The sequence below is a fragment of the Atractosteus spatula genome, chromosome 12 (assembly GCF_055471065.1).
Source record: "Atractosteus spatula isolate fAtrSpa1 chromosome 12, fAtrSpa1.hap1, whole genome shotgun sequence".
Lineage (NCBI taxonomy): Eukaryota > Metazoa > Chordata > Actinopteri > Semionotiformes > Lepisosteidae > Atractosteus > Atractosteus spatula.
In genome coordinates this window covers 7,134,936-7,162,737 of record NC_142717.1, presented here as the reverse complement: position 1 = coordinate 7,162,737, position 27,802 = coordinate 7,134,936, and the positions used below count along the sequence as shown (strand labels likewise).

The 27,802-nt window shown below is 33.4% G+C and overlaps 1 protein-coding gene across 3 annotated transcripts in view; it reads right to left on the bottom strand.

Moving 5' to 3' along the window:
• The window catches only part of csmd3b (CUB and Sushi multiple domains 3b), a 581,296-nt gene that overhangs the window by 73,229 nt on the left and 480,265 nt on the right, over positions 1–27,802 (bottom strand). For all 3 annotated transcript variants that reach the window (XM_088929237.1, XM_088929238.1, XM_088929240.1), the window contains 12 exons: positions 27,694–27,790; positions 26,074–26,178; positions 24,585–24,703; positions 22,246–22,315; positions 17,593–17,709; positions 16,842–17,051; positions 16,425–16,613; positions 11,833–12,010; positions 8,322–8,467; positions 4,859–4,939; positions 1,913–2,026; positions 929–1,117 (listed from right to left, as the gene is read on the bottom strand). In XM_088929237.1, the coding sequence (XP_088785363.1) occupies positions 929–1,117; positions 1,913–2,026; positions 4,859–4,939; positions 8,322–8,467; positions 11,833–12,010; positions 16,425–16,613; positions 16,842–17,051; positions 17,593–17,709; positions 22,246–22,315; positions 24,585–24,703; positions 26,074–26,178; positions 27,694–27,790 (1,615 nt within the window). The remainder of the gene's footprint in view (positions 1–928; positions 1,118–1,912; positions 2,027–4,858; positions 4,940–8,321; positions 8,468–11,832; positions 12,011–16,424; positions 16,614–16,841; positions 17,052–17,592; positions 17,710–22,245; positions 22,316–24,584; positions 24,704–26,073; positions 26,179–27,693; positions 27,791–27,802) is intronic.

The following is a 27,802-nucleotide window of genomic DNA, read 5'->3' as shown; positions in this document are numbered from 1 at the left end:
TATTGACTGAAATGGAGCGAGTAAGAAGGTGCACTGAAAGTTGCTATGAATTTTACATTACATGCATAAACTCTGCTTTACGTTTGGGCAGAATTATCACTTCAAATGGCCAGAGTATGTCTGTCAGATTTAAACCCAGACCCCAAGAAGAGATGCATAAACATACTTTTCTATCTCAAAGTTTTTTTTGACTTTTTTGAGGTAAATTAAAAAAAATATAACTCCAGCCTAATTTATGAACTAAAGCATTCTCCTGAGAAGGTGTTTCTTATTAATGTAGCAGTACAGTATGTTTACCCAAGGGATTGTTTAAAACACATCTTTTACAGTGTGTAAATCCAGGGAACCAAGGTCTAATATTACCCAAAAACTACTTACAGAGAAGAAATGCAGAAAATCTACAACTTATTTTAATGCCACAGTACAGAATGTACTACAAAAAGGTGGAGATTAAGATTTATATACAGGTATGTGCTTCAACAAGTACACAGTGCATGTTATTCAAAAACTGATATTATTATTCTAGATAATGCTTGATACAAGCATGTCAACTTTCTATGGAAAATTGCTTGATTTGTACCCAAAATTAAGTCACATTAAAGTAATATGGCTAATGGCCTCATTTGAGAAATGCATTTTTAAGGTTCATTTTAAAACTTTGAAATTAAACATTCCACACTTAAATTATTTTTGAACTTTATGTACTCTGTAACTGTCATTATTTTTGATAATATGTTTGAACATTTTAATGTATAACATACTGTATCTTGTCACATCTGCTTTTTGGAGAGTATTACAACTTGTGACCATTTGAGAAAAAAACATCTAAATTTCTGAAAGCTGGCTACACAGTGTATTAGTATCTCTAGTCCTAAAACTAATTACTTCAGGAAAGGTTCAGTGTGTGAAAAAAGATTAAGAGCAGTACCATCAAAAACTTCAAGAATGTCAAATTCTCTCTCTGTCTGGAAGAACTCAAAGTACAGGGTGATGTTGTATCCTTTCTCCACGGTGATACTCCAAGCACACATCTGAAGGTTAGGGTAGCTGTCAGGGTAACCAGGACTTAGTATGACTCCCGTGGAATCAAACCGCATATCATTGGCAGGGCACTGCACTGTAAGGATAACATAAACCACATATTATTACTATTGTTATATACATACTGTACATTAAATAAATTATTCTGCGGAACATCATACCTAGTCATTCAAAAATGTTTGAAAGCTCAATATCATTTTACATATTCAATTTTATATTAGTATGCCATGGTGATTTCATTGAAGTGCAATATGTTACTGCACTTTGTTATTTGGATGGCAATGTCACATTAATTCCAAATAACAATATATCAATATATCATTTTTAATTTTTCATTTCTAAGAAAGTTCAGTCTTTCTTTAGTTTTTGTCTTATATTTTTGTGTATCACAGTGGTAAGCATTGCTGACTCACAGTGCTAAGGCACTGAGTTTAATTCCTTGGGGGCTGTCTGCATTGAGTTTGTACGTGTTGTTTTTTTCACTGGGTGATGGTTTCCTCCAACTGTCCAAAGACATGCTGGAAGGTTAATTGGCCTTTGGGAAAACTGGCCCTGGAGAAAGTGTGTGCAAGTTTCTCTTTGTGTGTGCCCTGTCATGGACTGGCGTCCCAACCAGGATATATCCTGCCTTGTGTCCATTGCTTGCTGGAATAAACTCCAGTTCCCCCACTACCCTGTATTGGATAAAGTGGTTAGAAAATGGATGGATGCATTGAATTTTGTGGATGATACAAAGAGGACAAAGTAAATGAAACGAGAAAGTACAATGCAATATATTGCAAAACATGTCACAAGCTCAAATAGAAAACGAATACCAAATAAAAGCAAAATAAATTCAAAGAGATTTGTACAAATTAATTCATATGCCAACCTTGGCAAGTTGGAGGTGGCCCATCCATCTGTAAGCGTTCCCCAAGTCGGCATGTTAGAATTTCATTCCCAACTAGAGTAAATCCTGGCAGACACCGGTACTTGATGATATCTCCTGTTGGGTAATTAGAGTGAAAATGTTTTGTGAAAGTACATCACTAGATATCTGGCTTTAATTATGCTATTAGCTAATTACAAGGAAACAAAAAACTACATATACTAGTAACTGATATGTATCAAAGGTTCAGGTCTTGGTTTAATGCTGAGGAAAATTACAAGTGTAATCAAAAGCAAAATCATTATAATATTAGGGAAGCAAATACCACTGAAAATTATCATTTAGATTTAATCCAAAGAATAAAAAAAATAATCTGTCATTTCTGGGGCTTATGTTTTTATATTTTAATTCATTTGCCATTTCTCCTTACTTCACCCATTTTACTTTAATAATGCTAGATTAAGAAAGAAATGATGTGTAGAGTTTAGCTTTCTACTGTATAAACTGTTATGTTTATTGAAAAGGCACAATCTTATTGTTTTGTCTTACTTCATCATCTACCCACTGCCTTTTGGTGAGATACATAAAACTGTAAATACAGACGTAGCCATCTAGAATGCGCATCATAATCTATGTTAGCGGAAAGCACACTGTGATATACTGTACTACGGTACTGTTCAGCATTCTGAATTCAGCCCTTCACTCCACAGAAGACCCAAAGGTGGCACTACTGTTGCATTAGATGTTGCTGAAATGGCAGCTTCATTTAATCTGTGTTTTTCTTAGACTAATAATCATATGTCTTGAAAATATAACTTATTTTATATGTTATAAAAGCATATAAAATACACCATTTTAAAATGAAACGTGACTGTATTTTTTTTCTGGAAAAAAATGCCCTGAATACAGCCTGGGTCAGAACTTAGTTTCGTATTGTGCCTGATTTAGCAGAAAACAATGAATTTCATGGAGCGAATATAAACTAATCAAAACTGAAAGTGTTAATATTGCAATTTGTCTGTATATTATTGAGGTACAGTGTGCACGACTGAAAACGTTTTAATATTAATTAGTGTTCGCTTACAAAATAGTGGTGTATTTTAAATAATGACATCTAGATAAAGGCAGTCTGCAAGAACAAAGCTAACAGTATAGTAGATGTACTGTGTGTATATCTGTTGATATTAAATTAAAAACTACACACTATGAAGGAGACACTGCCTGTCCTATTTTAAATAGATGCTTTAAAAATAAAATTCACAAGTTATTTTAGAAATGTATTGTTAAACAAATCATTGCCGCTCACAAAAAATGTCATTTAAAATACAAAAAGTATTGTAATTACTTGTCTTTTGTCTTTGTCTTTTCTGTCCAACAAAGTAGTCTAATATACAATAAACCTTACATAATAGCATGACTGAAAAGCAGTGAAACGGTAGTGATAATTTCGTAACAATAAATAATTTCTGAAGTTCAGGAAAAATGTACTTGTCACTAGTTGTCACGATGACCAAATGAGATACACCATAGTCAGTTAGTGGCTGCCCAGCTCAGGGAAGCATTTCGCACAAATGTTTGTCACCATTTGTATTGGGGACATACCAGATAGTAAACTGAAAAGAACATATTTTTTTATTAAAATTCTTCAGATATTAAAATGCGTTGCCTGCAGTGAACTGAGTTTAGAAAAACCAGCTGAATGTCCTAATTTGGGAGACAGCACACACACACACAGTCATGCCGAGGAGCTAAGAAGCTGGAAGGAGATGACACTTCAAACTGGCATTATAAGGACAATACATTGCGCAGTTGCAAACTGCTCCAAAGACAAACAGCTGGCTTTACAGCATAAGGAGCTTTTGGTCTGGGCTTCTTCATGCATCAAGGACTATAAAAGGGTTGCAGCCCACCTCCAGTTCCCCCCACTGCAAGGAGACAATGCAACCATCAAGGTGCAAGAAGTCTCGTATGTCGAGGGTGATTTGTGATTTCTTTCACAGCCTTCACTGTATCATTTCTGTACCTTTTTATTTGTGAGACACGCTATTTCACATGTCAATAACTTTGCATCACCTGGCAGTTTTACAAAGTAGCGCAGTCCTGCATCTCATTTTTCCAAAAAATAAGAAAAGCCATGACAAGTGGCTGTCCATGATAGCGCAGAGTTTACCATGGTATACCAACTCACACCTCTTGTATCCTAGATGGCTGCATCTGTATCACAAGACTCATAAAGAGTACTGTATCTCTCTTTAGTCTATCCACTGGTTTATTGCATTATAAATGAGTGTATATTCCCATAGGACTGCCAGATGTGACCATGCCCAAGTTGCCATTACATAAACAGATAGAGACCATTTCATAGCCATCTGTTTACTGTGCTATAAGAATCCATCTTTGTTACCATAAAGGCATACCTCATTTGTATCCCATAGCAACAGGATATGCAGGTTATGTATAACAATGTTGAGGAACTCATGTTTCTGTATGTGTTCTTATTGCTTTTCAAAAACATTTTTCAAAACATCTGCTGAGAGAATACCTTTACAGCTGAGAAACTAGGTAGCTGAGGCAGACAAGAAAAAAGGCTAAGGCTTTGCAAGGAATAGACACTCTTTCAGTTTTCCAAACTGACAATTTCAAAAAGAGAAAGAGAAAAATGAAGAAAAAAACAACACAATAATAATAAAGTAAAAGTGGATTAAAATGTGTTTAACCAATCTGAAACAAAACAAAGTAATCAATATAGTGTTCAAAAACCACCTACTTTAGATAAATAAAAGGAAGAGGAAAAATACAATTTCCTTAAAGATTTAGATCAAATGATGAGAAAATTTACAGTTACAAAGCATAAAAATACTTTTGTGAAATATTCTATCCAATATAGAGGCAATTTACATGGTATTCTATTACTGTAACGAAAAGATATGACAGAAAAATACACATTACCTATCTCAAACTCGTCGTCATCAGTCAGTACTTCTGCATTTGCAACAGCAGGAGGAGGCTGACACACCCGCAGTTGATAAGCTAGATAAAGCAAAAAAATGTAAGTTCTGGAGCTAAACACAGGGACCTAGCACTGTGACACAGCAACTCTAACCTCTGCACCACTGTCTCGCCCCCAAAATATTTCAAAGTTGTATTTCTGGAACTTTTTCGCTCTGGAGTACACAAAACTTTTATCTATGTTTTCACAAGCTCCAAATATTACACAATTTTAATTTAGGTAAACAAGTCTAGGACTTCTGCTAAAGTGTCTGCAAAACTACCCCTTAACATTGACTGAGTACACTTATAGTGTATACAATACAAAAAACAATACTCAGGAAGAAAAATCCATTTGTTTTTGTATGACACAATGAAATAATAACACTTCTATAAAATTATAAACACTGGTTCTGCACATTATTTTATCAATAATGTTTTATAATTAAGTGAGTAAGCAAAGTAGAAAACTAGTTATTTAGTATAGCAGCAGTCTTCAATTCAAGGGTTTGAGAGCAAGCTCTAGTCCACTTCAGATTTTACTAGTTTCTTCAATAGTAGTTTACTACTTAAACTCTCTTACACATTTTTTAGTGAATTATAAGATGTAATTGTTACCTAACAAACAGGTAAGTGAATTAACTAAAATGAAAGCAAGAGATACATTTAACACTCTAGTTATACAGTATATAGCACTTGAATGGCAAAGGGCTAAATGCAGATGTGCTTCCATTGAAATACATTGACCCTCTGGGATGACTATGGACATACTGTACCTACTGTATCTCTGAGGATTTTGAGTTCTTCAATCAAATCCCTTCACAATCTACTCCATTCCTTAAAATGTTCCTTTAAAAAAAGTTCCTTTAAACTGTCTTGTATAGATTTATTTCTGTTGTATAGAGATTATATGAATATTTGATTTAAGTATTCACAACAAGCAAAGTTATGGAGAAGGTTTATTTCATATCATAATTAATCTGCAAACAGTTCAGCTATCTTCAATGCAACCTCCAAATCACTGCTGGCAAGTTTCATTTAATTAGATCCATTATCATACTGATCAATGAATTTAACAATAATATACAGTATATCTCGTGTTAGTAAACGACAAACTAATTATGCTATCCTTATGTGTAGAAATCAATGTATTGCATTGGAAGACATCATTTTTAGAAATTATATCATACAGATTTTAAACTCTTCCTTTCTTTGTGGAACAAAAAAAAAACTTTTAGCATCACAACAAGTCTTCCACAATGCATGCATAAAACCGAATTTCAAATGATTTTTGCAATACAAACCAGGTTTGGATAATAACAAACACACAACAAACCAAATATGTTTTAGTAAACATCCAAGCTTACTAAATGAAAATTAAGACAAAAGATATCTGTTTGGGAAACTAATATGTTTTAATTTGCATATGATCGTCACAGTGCAGTAATCTTGCTTTCCTGAATTGTATAGCAATTTCTTCCATATATTCTCTAACACTTTCCAGACACATACACAAACATATATAACTATGCAATGCATAAATAATATATATGTTATATATTGCTTTTGCTTCACAGTGTCTTAGTGAGAATGAATTTTCAAACTGCATGGTGAATGGTGAACCTTTTAAGTAGCCTTTAAGTAAATGCTTTCCATTTTTTTCTTGTTAAAACATATTACTTTTTTCATGCCACTTTAATTCTTTGAAAACAATATATGAAGATTTTTTTTCCTTTGCCTTCCTTAATGTTTTCTTTATATTATTTGATGTTCCTGTCCTGAACTTTATTCGGAAGCATGACCTTCCACTCTGTAACTATGGGTTGTGAATCTACAGAATCACCTCCCCACTGTGTTTTGCTGTTGGCAAAACTTATGGCTTTTTGAGTCCTACTTATTTCTTCAAACACTATACTTTTCTTTCATTTCGTTTGCCAAAATTCTTCTCCTCTAGGGTGCAATGTTCCAGAGCAGACATAAGTCCAGCTTTGAGGTTTGTTGTGTTAAATATTATTGAAGGAATAAACCATTTTTGTCCCAAGCCAAGGGCATATACTTAAGATATCTTGGCTTTCTTAAAGCCTTTGCAGAAAAATGTTTGAGAATGTGAATTCATCCATATCTTCTTTTAAAAAAAATTATATAACCCTTCCGAGTAAAGAATACCAAGGTCCCAATACATTCTTCCAGTCACTGCTAAAAATGACATGATTCCAAAAAAACTTTCCAACAACAAAAAATACTAAAACATGTATACTCACAATGGGTAACTAACAATGAATAAAATCCATTAGTTGCAATGGGATCACTAATCACTGCACCTGCATGTGAATGTTTTATTTTTCAGTGAATAATTTAATCAGAACAAATCAATAACATCATTTTAACAGAGAACTCAGATTTAAGTAGGATGGTAAATCATAATTCCCTACATGCAAATTCTCAATTCAGTTTTAGACTAGAATAAATGTAGTGTATTGTCTGGCTGTTGATAGCAACATAGTGGCACTGATATGAAGGTATCTTCATGATGAAGGATATACAGTTGATAGCTCAGCTGTTTTTTATACTAGAATCCATCATGCATGTTTGAAGAAGGGTAATCCATGCGCTTTTTAGTCTTTATATCCATACAAGTGTAACTAGGCAAAATTAAATTCAACTGAGGTGTATCTTATTTTAGCTGAATATGTTCTTGATGCACAACTCAAATGGCTCATGAAATATATGAAGAGTTTATAAGAACTAATGATAATAATAATAGTTGGTGAATACACGGGTAATACATTAATCACGGCTGTACAAACAGACAATCAGGAGCATCTATAATTTACTCAAAGCTTTCATAAAATTTCATACTGTATCATATTTGTTTGTTATTATAATACAGTTTGTGCAAAAATAATCCAAACTTCTAATTTAGTGAACCCATTGATGAGAATCTTCAAAAAAATTATCACAGCAACTCAAGATAAAGCATACTGTATGTGACCAGTCAATATATAAAGTTCTATTGTAACAAACCCATTACATTTAACAATTAAATCTAAGTGACTATTGACTTTGTGTTCCTCATCATTAACAAAATGAGTTCCTTTCTATACATCCTTAGAGATAAAGGGCTACCATTTATATTACAAACATACAGATTTATCAGGTTTATCTATTAATTTAAAACACAATGGTTAAAACATCAGTTGAAGATTACCAAAGAATTGTATTGTTGCATAAAGAAGGAAAACTGAGTAAAAAGAGGAGAACGATGAAAAGTGTTAGTAGAATAGCAGTGTACTATTGTACACTACTGTATGTAATGCAGTTTCCTATACAGTCACTAACTGATCAACTGAAAACTGGAAAGTTATCAAAAAGGGGAGTATAATAAAATGAAGCTCACTTAACCCAATATTCATTCAATACCCACCATGATAACTCAGAACAAAGAATCCACTTCCACTAAAATCACTGTGAAATTTGATGAGGATTTGATTTGATGTGGTGTAGACTGATTCTAATGCTGTATTTCCACTGAACTGTCCAATCTGTGGAGAGTTTTGATCTGGTCCATCCCTAAAGTAAGAAAAACAACAAAACTGAATTTTAAGCAGCAGTTACACAAATAATAGGACATGATTGTGTTTTTTTTTGTTCAGAACAGCCTTTTGAACCTTTTGATTTTCAAACCAACATACCACTATAATTACAACCCTGTACACATTTCACTTTCACAGCAGCCTGAGAGAGATTGCGATAACATGTATGCACCACTGAGCCCAGAGTGCTCACTGAAGAGCAATTGTATACTGCTGTTTGGAGATTTGACACAGTACACATAGAACACCACATGCATCCAGGCAGCTCATCAGCAATAGAGGTTGCTAGTGCCTTGTGAGACATAGATTCCCCAGCTGTCTCCATTTCACCTAACTGGTAGCACTTATTCGATTGGATGTATCTCCCTGGAAAGCTAGAAGGTCCACTATTGACATAACCCTGTGATTTATCCCATACACTCAAAGGAGACTTTATTTACATAAAATACAAAGGGCCCATTGTAATAGTTTTCTACAATAGGAAATTTCCTATTATTCTATGGCAATGAATACCCCAATACTCCAGCAATGTAACTGCAAATAAGACAGCATTTATAGATGTTTAGCTTTTAGCTGTTTGGCTTGAGGAACGACAACCTGGCCATATGGACAAGGTAGTCAGAGCCCCCTGTGATACACCAAAGGGTTACTGCATTGGCAGCATTGATGGGGGTGATGGAGTGGTATTAGCATGACAAGCTCTGTGATAGAATGGTCTAGGTGAAACATACTGATAGTGAGCTGAGATTGGTGGGAATTGGGATTTGCCTTTCTCCATAAATCCCATTATAATCTCCCATTAAATATTCCTCAGATGAAAGAAAAACAAATGTATTAAAAGAATGGAGTGTATTTGTCATTAAACAAGGACACTTTACTGGGAGAAATCATATCCACTGGGATGACATGATCTGAATATCCAAACTCCTGAAGAGGACAGCCAAAATCACACCCATGTTCCATTTCATTCACAGCACACAAGCTACAACCAAGAGACAAACAATAAAGTTTAGGTACACATTCAGGACAAAGAAATGTCATGTACTTCTGAGGATTTTTTTTTAAATAGAGTGACAAGAAATTACTTTGTGAAGCAGCCAGCCTGATGAGCATTATAGGACTCAATGTTAACCTTTAACTTTTGACCACTTCACAAGCTCTGTTGACAGGCAATAATGTGATTTCAACCTATGTAGGACATGCATTATTTAGGTGTTGTGGCCAGTGTATCACACACAGGAAATCTGATGGACTGCAAACACCATTAATAAGTAAATATACCCTCTGGAGAAACAAAGGGAAATTGGGACTTAGTTGTTCAGTGCACATTTAAATTAGATACAAGCTTATTTTCCATTCAGGGGGGCTATTCAATTCCTACTCTTGGATGGATCACATAGCTTTAGAGAATATTACAGAAGAAAAGCATTTAATGAAATATACGTATCTGATGGGGAATGTGACAAATATGACATTCATTGTGTCCACTCTTGCTTTAGTGGAACTAACCTGAAGAATGGCTTCCTGAACCATGCTCACAATGATTTCTAACGTAATCACTGCTTGCTTCAATAGACACTTTTCAATGAGGGCCATGCATGTGAAATAAAAAGAACAAAGACCCTATTTGTTGTACAGGGGCAGTTTGCTCCTGCAGCATGAAATTATTATGTCACATTCCACAAAAGCAAAGAACCAAAACACATTCATAATGCACTTCATTTTATGTAGAAAATCTTGTTTGTTTGGATGCATCATGCAATAACATTATCAATAACACATAAGAGCACAACTTTCTTAAAAATTTAATATGCAGTAAAATTAATATTATTCATTCATGATTGATGTGAACTTCCTTAAAAATACTTATTTTGTTAATATATTCAAGACATTGTACTTCATTTATTCTTAAAGCTATCTTAAGAAAAAATGTCTAGGTTGTCACCTAAGATAAATGCAATCAAACTTGTGTTGACCATCTACATTTGTCACTAGAAAACCTATAAGAAATCCATCTGCCATTTTGTACTTTTCTGAAGCACATACTTGAATAGAAATAGGCAGCAACTGTGCAGGAGAAAATTCTGATCTCATTCTTATAAAAGGGCAGAAGCATTTCTGCTGTGAATAAAGTGAAGGATCGAGCTGACAAAATATTCCACAGTGTCGTTTTTCCTCAGAGTTAGATATATATTTCAGAAATGGCACATATCAGATGGCAGTATAGATACACAATGCTTCTATTTGATATCAAACAGAGCTCAAACAGAGCTTTACCACAGCAATTAAAGAGATTATTTCAATTGCTTGAAAGTGTCTTTTCCAGCAACGAAATGTTAATCTTGAAACACCTTGAAAGCTGACATGAAAGATTAGTCCTAAACTTTAGAAAGCTAGCATTCATTTCATGCATTAATAATATATAAAGTATTTCTCCACTGCAGCCTTTTAAAATTGATTTGAAACATATAATAGGACTTTCTTTAAAGCTGAAATGGCCAGAACCGTTGCCATGGTAACTAAAGGGAGGACGCAACTAATTAACTACCCATTTTGATAGATCATCGGGGAGGATTAACTCAGTGTAACACATCACTGTGTGTTTATTATCTCCAGCTCAGACTGTTCACAGATTTTAGGCCCAGTCACAATAATTAAAAAGCAGATTTTGTTTCCTGAAGCAAGCTGGTTAGCAAGAACAAAGCATGAGCAGATTTTTACAATTCAAAAGATTTTCAGGAAAGCAAAGATAGTATGGACTAAACGAAGAGGTATCAGCATGTTAAATCAGATATATAAAACACAAGCCAATACAGTATGCTATATATTAATTCATATAGTATTACATTTATATGTTCATATAGCATTGCATTATCTATTATTACGCAGGCATTTGAAAAACAATGGACATTTTACTGGTCATTTTTCCAAAAAAAACAATATATAAATATATAAAAATAGAGACTATTTACTTAGGAAAGTGGCCAAATTACTGTACATCAGTTCTAAATCAAGGCATGTTAGAAATATTAGCTTAATATACTTATGGCACAGAAATATCTAAAAAGATGGGGATTTAATCTTGTGTGCACTCACAAATTAATGTGCATACCTTATTTATTTTGATTACCCATCAGGAGATATCAAAGGTACACAGCAATTGTCATGCTAATTCATTAAGAATTTAAAAATGGACAAGAAATAAGTTTGACAAATTACAAACTGTTTTTTCTGAGCTTTCCATCAACATTAAGGAATTGTAAATGAGTTTTTTTTTTAGTATGCAATTAAAAAAAGACTACCAATGAAATACCAATGAAATAAAGAGAGGCAACTACTTACCATACAGTGATAAAGTCATAAATGGGCTCTGTTTGTAAGACTGTGAAGTTTATATATATCCCATTTCCGGGTGGAACTCTCACATTCCAAATGCAGTCTTGGAAGTTTGGATACTCATCAGGATGTCCAGGTGAATAAATGGTACCATTCATTGCTGTAATATTTCCCCCACAGAGAGCTTTGGTGCAAATACAGAAAATGTATTGTTAGAAGTAATTTGAACATTTCCTTTTATTATCCTCATTGTAAATGCTGAAAACAAAAACGTCCCTCTGAATCTCCTTTGTATTATTTCAACCATCTCACTTGGACTTCTGAAAAAAGTAGAAGTTCATGCTTTAAAAGGGGACATTTATCAGTTTTCATCCTCTAAAACATATGAGCTTTTATAATGCACTTTGTAAGCTATTGTGCTTTGCATTTGTATTATTTTTTTCTGTGCCTTCAAATATGTTCTTAAATATAACATTAACTGCGTTTTGCTAATTGTAACCTTTGTTTGCTGTACTGGATAGAGCAAAGAGATGTATATACATACAGTTTATTATATACACACACATTGGGTACACACATACAGTAAAATAGTATTCAAGATCATAGGAAAATGTTTGAGATGTAGTGTGCCTGTTGAGTCCAAAAAGTAACACTCACAAAGAACATGCAGTCAAACTGACTACGGTTACAATGTCTTTAATCTCTGTCACCTACACTTTTTATAGCATTCAAGAACACAGGAAAATGTTTGAGACCATCCCATTCCTTTTATCCTTGTTTTCTATGTCATCTCATTGTGATGTTATGCTAATGTAGCTATGTACCTCATACTTTGAAATCTGGAAAAGAAGATACGTTTTTATGAAATGTATTTCTCTTCCTGTTTTCTACTTTAACCAAAAATATAATGAAAGAAATCTTAGTATATCGAACAACAACAACCCTCATTCTTCTTTCATACTTTCTTCCATTGTGAATCCCAAGGTCCCCTTGAGAGCATTGTGCTGTAAATGCCTCCTAGCTAGTGCTCCCATCTCTCACAAATTCCCCAGCAAGAAGTTCAAAGTAATGGGTTTTGAACTGATTTAATTATGGCATCTTTTGAGAGTGCCAATTTACTGTATACCATGTAATCCCCAATAGTTTGCACCACCTATTTGATCCGTCTTGTCAAAACAATCTGTACATGATCATTTTATGTAAATCTTTGTCATCCACTCAATGTTAAGTCACAGTTTCTTATTAATGGAGTAACTTAGGGTTTTTGTTCTTGTGTTTTCCTTGTGCTTCTAATACTGTATATTTCTAAAAGATTTTAGTAATGGAGTGTTTCCTCACTGTTTCTTGCGACTTTTCTGTTCTCATAAGATCTAATAATGACCAAACAGGTAAGGTAAGCCAGTGGTGACCTTTTGTAAATTCCCTGCCCAAACGTTCCCTAGTTTCCAATGGCAGTGCTCTGGTGTAGGTGTAACTTATTACAGAAGGATCCTCATTACCCCATAAACCTAAACCTGTCTTCTACAAACCAATCCATTAGCCACATGTATAATCCCTGTAGTGCCTCTTGCTTCCCTGAGCTTGCACTTGACACCTGAAGAGATCTAAGAAGCTCATTGCAGACCTTCTGCTCTAACAGTATCTAACGGTATCTTTAAACTCTAAATCTCTACATTTGTCTTGCAGAATTGTCAGCCTACCCTTTCCTACATAAGCCTGTTCATGCAGGGAGGTCTTTGTATGCCAGGCAGGAAACAGATTATATGAGGACTCCCTTTTGCTTTGGAACACTACATCGTCTACTAAATGAATGTCTCAGTTTCACTCCTTCCCTTTTAATCTAGAATGGGCTTCTGAGTTACCGAGAGCTCTTCAATTGTCCCTTTTCCTCCAAGCTATCAGTACCCAGATCCATCTCCAGTAAAGCTGTGAATCTGTTGGATGTGACAAACTCCAGGTATACAATACAGTGAATCTGTGGTTTCTGGAGTTTCCTTTCACTTCTAAAAATAGTGTAAAATGTAGTAAATCTTACAATTTTAGAGGTTAGAAAATCTCACTTTAAATGCAGCTCAAATATTACATTAATGCAATATCTCAATTCATTCTTTCATTGTATTGCTATAGTGCTTTCCATGTCAAGTGTTTTACATTTAGAAGGAACTGACTTCCTCCTACCAATGATGGGTGTCTTGAAGTGTGAGGAATTGCTTTACTTTATTTAAGTAAATAAGGGGAAACATTTTTTAGGAATGCCAGACTATGCATGGATTTGCTTTAATGATCACATAGTGCATACAAATGCTTTACTCACATCCATGTCCTCTAAAATCTTAAGAAAATCTTTAAAAATAACAGAATTTTAATGACTCAAAAAATAAAGACATAACAGCTTTTAATAGTCTTTCTGCTAAACCTAGAACTAATATAACCATAGACATATTTTATACAACATTTTATTAAGAACACCATAATAAATATTGTTACCAATACAGGGGGTTAAGAAAATATAATACTGAGAGGGATAATCAATAATTAAGATAAATAATTATAACCCCCAAATTGTATACTGTAGATACAGAATGCCAAGAATATACCACAGCAGTCGATATACTGTACAGTAGTTAGAGGCACAACAGTTCTTTTAAATCTGGCACACTTCTGGAGGATAAGAACTGGAGGATACTAAATGACAGGCAACTACAGTCTTTTATCCTGTTTCTCTGTACTGTTCAATTCAATTTAATGTGCTTTATGACTTTTAATGATTTACCAAGAAGTTAATTAACTAAGGTAAACTAGGAAATTCGTTTTGATCAATGTCTCTCAGACCACCTGCAGCTCTGCAAACACTTCAGCTCCTACTCCTTGCTTTGAAGCCCAGAGAACTGCAAATGTTGATACTGGTTAGATGTTGACCCCTCATCTAGCTGTAACAATATTAAAGCCTATTTTAAAACAATGCCAGCTTTAACTGACACTTTTAAATCTACAGTCAAAAGTGTTTTAACACCTACTGTATATATAACCCATGAATTTTCAGATTGAAATGAATTGTGTGGAATCTAAAGTAATTGGAAGATTACATTTCACTCGTTATTATGTTGTACATTTTGTACATATTGCCATTCCTTTAGGCTTCAGAATTCAATACCTGACTGTAGTGCCTGATGAAATTTCATTCCTAATGAGAAGAGATACAAATATTAAAAAACGAATACAAAAATATATTTTAGGAAAAAAATCTAGCTTCATATGAAGGAAAGAAGTCAATACTTCAAAATCTAAGTTGCACTGACTAAATACACATTTAAGAAATTGAGTACAGTACTTTCAAACTGTTCAATAGCTTTTAGTAACCTAAAGAACAAGATCATTTGAATAATTTCTTCTTTTATTACTCTTTTTATGTTCTTAGCTTTTTTGGGGGGGAGGGATAATCTCTGAAATTCTTAATATAATTATTTCTATTCTATTATGTTCTATTTTGTTTTCAGATACATCATATACAGCAATTTACTTTCTGAAGGGGCAGACAACTGTTGAATGTGTTGTTTCAAGTTTCAAAGCTCAACAAGCTACAAATTTTAAAATTGGTCTATACACTTTATATCTTTATGGAAAAAGGATATTCAGACAAATCCCCATAGCATTAAGAGTGGGCTGCTGAGTACAAAAGTATTACAAGAGAGAAAAATGAATCCTGTGATGCACAGTAGCTAACAACATTATGGAATAAATTAGTAGTCGCTTGTAGTGAACTACTACAAATGAAAAGAAGAGGTGAAAGTAAGTAAAATATTGTTTATTTTTAGTATTTTTGAATTATTTTTCTAAAATCATCACCATTTAGAAAAATGTTACCTGGGCATTTTCATGATAGCATTTTTGTCACAGCATGCGTAGCTGTATTTGATAAAAAAGAGCAGATCCTAACATGCTGGCAAAAAATGCATTGAATAATACTTATAAATGAACTAATTGGTCTTTTGTTTAAGCCATTTGTTTTGCCATTGGAATGCATAGCAGTTGTTTGACATTGACTGCTGTTCATTTTCAAAGACTTCTATTTCAACTTATTTTGATTTTCAAACTATTGTAGAAGAAAAAGAACATTCATATTTAGATTTTTCTTTCTCAGTGCTTGTTTCTCATTGTATAGTTACATCTCGTCATTCATACAGCAAAAACTTCAAAGGAGATACTGTATGTTTCAGTAATGATAGTAGTTGCATTTTTGATATTTTGACACTATACCCCAAGGAGGACATTAGAGTCTTGGAGGTATTGCAGGACTTGGTAGTTTTACAGAAAAAAAGGTCTTTGACCTTTGATCTGTTTTTCACAATTGCAGTTCTGGTGACTCGGGAAATTTGAATTTCAATGCATTTTGGCAGGCTTACCCTTTAGAATTCAATACCTGATTGTAGTGCTAAGCATACACACTTAACACTACAATCAGGTATTGAATTCCACAGACTTAGTATTTAAAATCTTTAAAAATAAACCTTGATTGTAAACCGTGTTTGTATTCTTTGTGAGTTTGTAATACTCTTTACAGATAAAATCAGAAGAGAAGAAAGAAGATAGATTCATACCTTCACATCTAGGTAGAGGATAGTTCCAGTTCCTGCTGATCCCATGGAGACATGTTAATGCTGCCTCTCCAATCAGCGAATAACCAGGAAGACACTCAAAGGATATGGTCATTCCTACACTGAAGTCATTTCCAATCACAATTCCATTTCGGAAAGGGCGGGGGTCAGGACAGCTTTGCAACTGATAAGCTGCAGAATTAGCAAATGTTATCAATGTTAAAAATGTTGTCTTGATAAAAATGAGTATATAGGAAGAAATAAAAAAAGAAATATTCCATTGCATTTTCTACAGTGCTTTTCATTGCTACTGTTTTACATATTGGAGGAACTGATGGGTGTCATGAACTGTTGCATGCTGAATATACTTTAAACAGCATGCAGAGCCACAAGAGAAAGAGTGATATACTCAAAACTGACCTTGATATATGATGTGAAATCCCTGTTTGCTCTGAGAATGGTCACTGTGGAAATAAAAGCTGGTTTCGTGGGTGGTGCTGAAAAGGGAATCTGGCACTTGAGGCCCACTGAACCTGTCAATCACGGTGCCTGTCTCTGACAATCCACTCCGTATCTCTAAATAATCATGGATAGCCTCAGTGGAGAAATTCAGAAACTGGAGATGAATACCTGGAGAATAATGGTGCATGCAGTATAAGAAGAAAAATAGGAGGAAGTGATGAGTTAAGCTTTCTGATTTCCCCAGCACTATTTATGAAATATGTTTATCAACTGATTCAATTAATTTGTCTATCCAAATCTGCTTGCATTTGTACCCATTTATACATCAGAGCACCTTACTGAAACAATCTGAATTAATTACCTCCTTCAAAGACAGAACAGCAGTGCTATACCTGGGACTTTAGCTTTAGTTAAATGTCCAGGGCCCTAACTACTACGCCATAAAATTCCTTTCATTGCCTTATGTTTTATCATATGATGTTTGTTATTATTTAAACTGTCATTTATAACCTCCTGCACTTCATTGTATCTAGATAATAAGATTTTGACTTTAACCACCTAAATCCTGGGATACCTAGCTTCTGAAATCTGGTCAGTTGATCCCTGACATAATTACTGTATATTACCAGTGTATGTGGTTATACAGTATATTTGCTGATAACATGCATTCAGTAAATGTAGTTTTCTAAATATACATGCATATACATACCAAAACCAATAGGAAGTTTTACAGTCCATGTGCAGTCTAAGCCACTTGGGTAGTTGCCAGGATACCCAGGACTTAAAATGACACCACTGAATTCAGTCATTGAGCCTCCACACTGGGCTGTGTAGAAAATGACAGAAATATTGTAAATATTATTATTGCATAATGCTGTAAATGGACCAAAAAGGCTATTTTACTATTTCTTTCAAAGCTGACTGAAGTGAACGTGGAAATTAGAGGACATTTGCACTCAACACTTTTTCTGATGCAGTGCAAAGAAAAAAGAAATGTTACAAAGCAACTGTCTTGTTCTGGTGGGAATAGTCAGCACTGCTTATCTGCCAGAACTACCAATACACAATATGAACCAAAGTACTGTACATGATGAAACATCAGTCTTCACAACAGTTATGTTTAAAATGTTAACTATGAAAAAGTTCCTGAATGAACAAAAAACATGTCAGAATCCAAAAAAGATTTTGAATGCTACAGACAGGAAGTTTAATAAGCGAATCCTTAAAACAGCCCACTCATCTACTAATGTGCCTACATACTGTGGATACTTATTTTATGCTGTAATTTATTAATAACCCAAACATTTATGCTTAATAATTTAACTGGAAAGGGAGCTGAGACGAAAAGTAAATGCTTTCTTCTGGCAAGGTGTTGTAGTTTTCAATTAAATTTTCTCCCTTATGTACTTGAAGTGAAGTACATATTTTGAATTTTTCATCGATAGAAAATTCCCAGTGATGACGTGCCTTGCCTGCATTTAGTTGCATGATTTGATAACAACACTTTTTGGAATCTTCATATAATGTTTGATACAAAGTTAAACTAGAATATTAAGTATTAGCCAACAAGTATTAGGTCTTGTTGCATTGTATGTGACCTAACTAAGAAGTTACTGTTGATGATATGTAAAGCATCTTAAAAAAAGAAAAGTCTCTTGAGTTACAGGTTCAGAATTAGTGGAGTTGTGCATCTGATACAGTAAAGTATTTCATCTGTGAATTAGCTGCCCACTGAAATGAATGTAGAGTTCATGTTATCATGTTAATGATAGATGTTGCATTTCATCAATATCCATCCATTTCATTCTACATGACCTAGTGAGGGTCATTGTGTTCAGCAAAGATATAAAGGAGAAAAAGTCAACTGGAACAGCTGGGTTCTAAAGGATATGAGACATTGAAAATTTATTTGGCCTTCAAATTATACATTGATATTAGTTCCATTTTTCATAAGTAGTCTCTTCAAGTTGAGATTTCTCAACTTGAAAAAACATTTTTCTTTTTGTGGTTATAGTTTGGTTTTTCTATCAATATGGAATAAGGTATATATCATCTCTCAGGTGTGTGCCTAGTGTTAATATCTTTTTTGAATTTCATTTGCTCCATTTAAAGTGTTTCCTAATACTTTAGCATTTGCAAACTTGACTAGTTTGCTAAATACTGTATATCAAAATCTAAATTATTTATTTGAAATGAGAAGAGCATTCATTCAAGTATAAATATCCATAGTATTACACAATTTTAAAACACACATATATACTTTCTGTACAAGAGTCAAGACTATTATAGAGTGTACTGTATCTTGTAAGCCATATATGCTCTATTACAAAAATCTTATGCCTGACAACTACAAAGACAAAAAAATGTCAGCTTGAACTTTATCACCACCACCTCTCAGGACATTGCTGCTTGCAATTCTATTTTGATTGTGATGAACATAACAATGATAATGATGTCATTTTATATGTACAGTATGTATTTTAAATATTATTTTAATAATTAACTTTTTTTTGTCTTTATATGACTTGAATGGCAGGATAAAGGAAACAGAAAAACAAGGGTTGTGCAATATTTTCTATCATTAAATTATGAATTACATCTGATTCTGATGAACATAATGATGATAATGATGTCATTTTGTATGTATGTATTTTATATATCATTTTAATAATTAACAACATTTTTTTCGTCTTAATATGACTTGAATGGCAGGATAAAGGAAACAGAAACACAAGGGTTGTGCAATATTTTCTATAATTAAAAACCACTGTCATTCAACAGGCCGAATGAAGGTCCACCACAGTGTCTATGCAATGAGGTGTATTTCATATTTAATTTCAATAATCATTATGGAACCTAAAACCTTGTGCAATGGTGCTAAAAAAAATCTGCGTTCACCTTTCTAGTGCTGTGGTGAAGAAATCTCTCATCAGTACACTACCACAGGTTTGTCTGCAAAGCAGAAAACTTATCAGCTATTGTGGTTTATAATTATTCATACTGTAATGCTGCAGAATTAATCTGTTTTTTTATTTTTATGTGCTTGTATTTTTTATCCATTTAAAATGTGTCCTGCCACGTAGGCACTGATTTGTGATCATGCAGTCGGCTTCAGCTTGCTTCTTTGTCTGCTTGCTGTTCTATAAATAAGCTTTTTCCAAAAGTAATTTTCAGGCCATTTCATTTCTCTCCTTCATGCTAAAGGGAAGACAGTAGATGGAAAGAACCTCACTACATCAATAAAATGTGACCATGAAATCAAATTTAAATTTGTTATTACATTTCAAAACTTCATAATACAGTTATAAAAATAGTGTTAGAATGATGAAAACAATACTCATTTGCAGAACTTTAAAGGTTAAAAGGAATGCTATTTTTGCCTTATGGTATATACAGTACTTGGGAGGAAATAGTCAGTGGGCTCAATTCACTTCACAATTCTAGTGATACCCTTTTTTCTTCAGGGTTCAGTAGTTCCATGGGAGAAAATAATTTTGACTCTCTTTGGCTATCATATTGGTCACTTGTACAAAATGGTACAAGTGCCATAAAATGTGTCTTCAAGCAAACATTAAACCAGGGGAAGCTTAATATAAAATATGAAGAGAATTCTACAAGACCATTCTATATATAAATGTTACAGAACACATTCAGTTGGTGCTAGTAGCTATTGTCCAGGTTCAATGCGGCTTCATCATCTGTTTAACAAAAGATGATGAAATGAGTGCTTACAGATTTAATGGTGTTATGTGTTTAAAAGATATCAATTGGCATGAGGTTTGTGGATGACTTGGTTCAATGCATGAAATGGGAGGCTGTTTAGCCAGTGGAATCAGAGGTTGCAGCAATGACTTGAATTCAGCATAAAACAGAAAAGAGAAGAAAAAATGAAATGTGACATGGGAACAAATGTGAATTTAAAAAAAAGTATACAGACAAGTGGGAATTCTTTGATCAGAACTGAATTTTGAAAGTGTTCACTTGGAAGGTATAAAGAGCTGGTCCCACAGGTCACCTAGTTAGTACAAGCAAATGTTCAAATGATCTGTTCAGGAAAAACATTTTTGACAATGTGGGGATAAACTCTTGCCATTGAAAAACTAAAAGTCAGAAAGAATTCCAATCATCTATGCCATCTGCAATACTACAACAAAAATGAAAACCACAGAAACAAAATGAAGGTGACCTATGACAATTTGCTATTCAACACAAATCAAAGAATTTATTTTGATGGGAGCAGAGTTCCAGATGTATTTTGTATGTGAAAATTGAGGTAGACCAATAAACAGCTCAAGAAGACACACTTTTAGTCTAAAATGAAGAATACGGTAGTCTTTAATGGGAGTATTGCACATATTTTTCTTCTATTCAATACTAGTTGTTGCTTCAACTGCTAAATATACTTGCAAATATATAACATTTAGATATGCTCTCAGGTATATACTGCTATTTTTTTATTATTTTTATTTAACATTTAATGATTTTTCTTAAAAAATACTTCTAGGTGTTGTTTTATTAAAGATGTATATCTGTAAGCAGAGGGTTTTTAAATTATTCATCAGTGTAATTTAGCTCTTCAAGATTTACAACTGGACTGCATTGAAGTAGTTGCCTTAGGATATAGAAACAGAGAGCTGTTACCTAGTTCTTGCTTCCTTAAGATTGTGCTACACTATCTCCATTTGCAATGAAGAAATGGAGGTCCATTTTGGTTTAAGTGCTCATTTGCATACTGAAACTCAAGTCTTGAAGAATAAAGCAATACTGTAGATCATTCCACCATTTAAATATCTAAAATATCTACCTCTTAATTTTAGTATGTCTGCTGTTTTCATTACCAATATTGTGTTGCATCATTGAACAGGAACAGTTGTTCCTTATTATTTTAAAAATTAAAGTTCAAAATTCATGACCAAACCTAAACCATTAGTGGCCTCTATTGAATTACTACTATTAAAAATAGCTATTTGTTCATTTGTTTTCTATGAAATGTTTCCATTTCCCAAGTTTAGTTTTCTGCAAATATTTTTCTCCTTATCAGCCATAAATTCTTAAAATGCAAATGCAGTATTTTTAAAAAAAATTCTCAAAGAAATGCTAATGACTTAACACTGCAAATGTTAGAAACCTGTGCAGAATAGTGCTTCCAAAACTGCTTTGCAGTGTAAATTATAATTTGTCATTATGTTGAGATTAGCAATCAGGTACGCTTTTGTCATGACTGTGACCAAAATATGTCCCTTACTTTGTCTAAGTTATAATCCTTTACGCAAGCATCAGTAACAACAACACAAACCAGAATGATTAGAACAATTCACCTCTTACCTTGCCAACAACATATCAACACAAACACATACTGTACCTAAACAAAGTGGAACAGGGTAATTCCATCTTCTTACAGGTCCAGGCATACAGGTTATATAGGTATTCCCCTTAAAAATAATAATAAAAAAACATCATTTAAATAGATATGAAATTATCCAAATCATTTTATAAAATACTATTTTACATTATTTGTACTAATTTGAACATTGGCATTCCTCTTTTTCAAAGTAGATTTTCCAGTTACAGTTATGTTTTCTACATTTCCAACAAACTATACTGATATTTTCCAAATAAATAATCTTAGAGTGAGCTTCTGGATAGACCCATGGCCAAAACCAAGGTGAATCCAGCTGTCATGGTACATGCTGGAACAAATCATATACTTACTGTAGGTTAAGGTAGATACTATAAAGATTTAGCTAAAACACAAAAATAGGAACAGAATATCTACTGCTCTTTTCTCAGAAATTCTACCTGTAACAAATGCGTGACCAGGAAAATGGAACCTGTGCAAACAGCACAAGATGCTCTTGACTTGGAGGAGTGCCCATATGTTAAGGGAAGCATATGCATAGATTAGTTGAGGAATATTAAAACTAAAATACGTGGTACATGAGCTCCATTTCTTATGGCATAATGAAAGTTCAGGGCAACACTAAGAACAAACTCAATAATACAACCATATGTAAAAGCTTGTACCTAAATGTTAGAAGCATTAACTATTAAATGCTTAAAATGTCAGAGTTACCGCATAAACAGGTAACGATGACATTACAGGAAAAACTGAAGTATGGCTAAGGAAGTGTGGTTTGGATTAATATAAAGTAATCATTATAGTTTTTCAGAAAGTCAAGTGGAAGAGAAGGGGTAAAGGTATGGGACAACATTATAAAAATAACCTGCTAGCTACAAAACTGAATCAAAAGGGTACAGGCGGTTTAGAATCTATATGGGTTTTTACTGAAAAATGGGCCAACCAAGGCCAACTAGTCCAAGATGTAAAAATAGAAACGAAGCACACTGAGCAAAAGGTACAGTTGAAAAAAAAAAGAGAACAGCAGTAACAGAAGATAAAGAAATCACAAACCTGCTAAATGAACATTTCATACAGGTTTTTACAAAAGTTGACATTAATAACATGGCCCATGTTATAGGAGGCACTCTATCAGTATTGGGTAATTTCAGTATAACTGACACTGAAGTTCTACAGGGGCTGGTACAGCTTAAAGCCAATAAATCATCAGTGGCTTATGGCATGTCTCCAGGCATACTTAAGGAAATGAGGGATGTTATTCATAGGCCCTTAGCTAGTACGTTTCAACTCTCATTAAGCACGGGAGCTGTACCCACAAATTGGAGAACTGTAAATGTAATGTCAGTTTATAAGAAGGAGAATAGAACTGAAACAGGAAACTCTGGGCCAAGGAGTTTTACTTCTCGTATTTGTAAAGTTAAGGTATGTTTACCGATAGCAAAACGGTGTAAAATATTGATATTCGAAGAATAACTGAGAAAACTCTAAAACATATAATAGAACAAAACACTTAAATATCCAAAATGCTTTTGATTCAGTCTCTAATTTTTTAGAAATGCTCAAATGAGCAATTTATTTTCATGCTTTAAAATGTACCACTAAGATATATTGTTAACAATATCACAAAAATACCTTACCATAGAAAGAGTTCCAGGGGGAGCAACACAAATGATTCCTAGTCCTAGAAATTAGGTTAAAGGATCTAAAAACCTATATATCTTCATTTTAGCAACAAGGATGTTGGAACCAAGTATATTAATAATAAATGATAAGTTAATAATGTTAAAAATAAGGCCTCCACAAGCTGGAAATGTAATGAAAGCACTATTTAAGTAGACTGTTAGAACACTGATCAAGAAACTAACAGAAACAAGTACATGAAAACTAACATAGAATCAGCTTAGAATTCTTATATTTCAGCAAAGAGCTTAATGTGGAATAAAATCTTGCTACAAAATTTGAGTATCAGTTAAAGACGTAATTGCTGCAGCCCATATACAGTACGGGTAAAATAGACTTCTTGTCAGAGAATCCTCTAGTTCAACCATCCAGCCTTTTCAGGTTAGTGCACAAGGCCTAAACAAATGTTTTATATTTGTCAGAATTATTGTCTTGGCAGGAAACTAAAATTATTCTATTTGGTTTTTACATCTTTCAGCTTTGCTCTTAAGAATAATTCAACATTATAAATCAGACTAACCAACTCCTCCCCTCAGTTTTTAAATATTTTCCTTAAAATCTTGTGGGTGTACTTTAGTTCAACACAGGCTGTAAGCTCTCAGAGACATGTCTGGAAATTGCTTAATAACAGGCAAAATATGATTAAATAATAATTTCCTTACCTGTAGAGAATATCCTTGATCACATTGAAAAGATACAACATCTCCAACCATGTATCTGTCACCAACTTTTATTCCATTATTTGGAGTTTGAGGTTCTGGGCAGGAATCTAAACCTATTGCTTAGGACAGAGGAAAAGTAGGATTTTACAATCCATGTACATTTAATACCTGTACTGTACATAGTATTAAATGTTTAGTATTGTCTATTTATTATTTGATATGTATAATGCATATACCGTAGATTTATATTTTTAACTTTTATTTTGATATATACTGTATTAGATGAGTGCTTAGTTGGATAGGTTGGCATGTTCCAGAAGCTAACAAGGCAAACAGAAAAGCATAGTTGTGGTATGAATGTCTACGCAACAACAATCTAACTACAAGCAATGCAATTTCTCCAAACAAAATTATCATTTATGCATGACTAGAATGCCTACACTGATATATGAGGGGAAATAACATCTTGAAAATTAATTTATGTACAAATTTAATTTTGAATGCTGATTGATTTTCAGAGTTAAAGGAATAGTTTTGAATAACTGATTCTGCAGCAGAATGTAGGAACACCCTGGGTGCACAAACAGCAAAGCTGATTCTCATGCTGAAGAGGTTATTTTCAACAGTTTAGCTTTTAAGTAGGGACAGTGTAAAATCACTGCAGTGAGAGGCAAAGAATCTTATAATCTTTATAGTCAGGACTGTAAGCTTGTTCTCTCTAGAAACCCAGAAGATTAAAAAGCATATCAAATATATTCTTTGGGCAAACCACATAGAGATAAGCAAGAAATAAATCAGTAAAATTATGATGCAGTCAGCTGTTTTGATTCCTGACCTACTCTAGAATTAAACTATCACCCCTTAAAGCCTAGAGATATTTATTGCACATAGCAAAAAAAATACCTGAGAATTACCTATATGTATTTAAATATTCCAAAATGATAAATAATATAAAATAATTTATTGTCTGTGTTGTTATTATAAAGATGTACTATACTGTACAAACGTTGTACATGCTTTTATTTAATTTTGTACAGCATACTTCAAGGAAATATGTCATGTTGCTGAATGTGGAGACATCCTTCTAAAGTACTCCCAGGTAAATACCATGTACAGTAAATGATCAGTTTTACTGATATTGTTGCCTTCACCAGCTGTCTGTGCATGGCTATGGCAAACAGAAAGTTTTCTGCACATCAGTTTGCCTATTAGTTTCAAAAGCTTAAGACCAACTATTTTTATGTACAGTGCATGATTTAAGTTTTTAAATTTAAAATTCACTTCATATTCTTTAATTGAAACAAATATAGAAAAAAAAGTGGTCATTTTAGAATTGCTCTTTCAAAGGAATTTAATGTAACTCACTGTTTTAAGTTTACACAATTATTATTGTATATTTTGATTTTTTTCAATACATTAACATGATTACTTTTATTGAATCCATAGATCTGAAGACAATGAATAAATACAGACTCAATAGTCAGCATACCTGTATATTCCAGATGAAATCCAGCAGCAGACACACTGATATCTGACTGAAAGTTTAAGTATAGGCTATTCGATGTGCTGTTTAAAAGTTGTGGTATTGTTGTCCCTAAAAAAGTTCAACAAAAATGTTAATAGTCAAGCTTTTAATTAAGTCCTACCAGTGCAAGTCACAAACTAATGTGAATATATACTTTGGCTTAAGAAACTTCTACATAAAGACTATCATTTAATAAAATGACTGTTGAAATGTTCAAATATGTTTTTTATTCATAGTTTTTTTTTTTAATTTCCAGCTCCATGTATCAGTGCTAGGAGGCTGAAAATGTGTTGACAAGTTTTGTGTATCCAAGCCCTTACTGACAAAATTAGGATAAAATAGCATACACAAAACACACGAACTCAGTATGATAATGACTCCTGTAATTTTGACCACAGCTGCTCGAGTACAACTGTGAACACATTTTCTTGCGTAGAGCCAAATTGGACATTTTCTGTGGCATGATTACATTAATCTTTTGTAAATCTTTGACTTGGCATGGGAATTTAGAAACACACACAATTATGTCAGAAGTGCACTGCACATGCCATCTATCTTCAGTCCACATAAAGAGCAAGATGACAACTTTGGCTGTACCTCCCCTGTTATTTTAAAAATGTCCATTCATTTTTTGTGAATAACATTTAGTCAAGTAGAGAAAACAAACATAACACAAAGTCATTCAGTGTTGCTATTTTTTTTTCTATCAGTTATCTAAATTTGGATTCTGTAAAAATACAATAACAACATAATATAATTTTATAATTATACATTTATATAAGTGTATAAGACATATACTGTAAATGTTATGGTCAAGATAAGCCAAATGACCTTCTTTTGTAGGTCACCCTTTTTTATGTTCTTATACAAAAGATTCCAAAAGTGAATGTAAGGTATGATCAGAAAATAGATCCTAGGATGTACTAAGAAAGTAGCATTGTGAGACCCAAGATGTAGCCCTTATTATTAAAAAAGAGCCAATGAAAATCTCTGTAGAAATTAAGCTAGGGGACGCTGTTTGCTGAAAGAATGTCACATCTGTTGACAACCTTGGTGGATGACAGGAAGATAATACAAGACAAATAGAAGAATATCAAAATGAAGGGTTTATAAGGCATTTGATGACAGCAATGTAGAAATGAATTCCCTGCTCATAACGTGCTTTATTGTGTTTTATCTGTGGTTTGCATCAGTAGATGGGTACTTAATCATCACAAAGCAAACATCCCAAAGAAACTGTAATTTTCATGGATGATAAAGCACTATTTGAATAGGAAATGACAAGTTGAAAGGTTGTTTAAATGAGCACTACTCTGTCCACATATAAGTAGGATAACCCCTCTCATCATACATTCATCTTCTGATTGTGCACATAATCTAAAACAACTTAAAGGGAGCTGAGAAGTCTCTTAAATCTAAATGCCAAGAAACACTTATATTCCTGACAAGATAGTTAATTGTACCATTGACCTACATCATAAAGGCATTTTAACACTATTACAGAAAATTTAAAAATTGACATATGACATTTTTGATGACTATGTGCATGACATTCATAACACTTTGTGATAATCATCAGTTTACCTGAATAACTGCCAAGTCTTGGTGCATTGTTATCTGACCCATCATAGAAATCTAATGAATCCCAATTATGTTCTGTAGCAAAACTTACAACCTGAATCTGGAACATAGG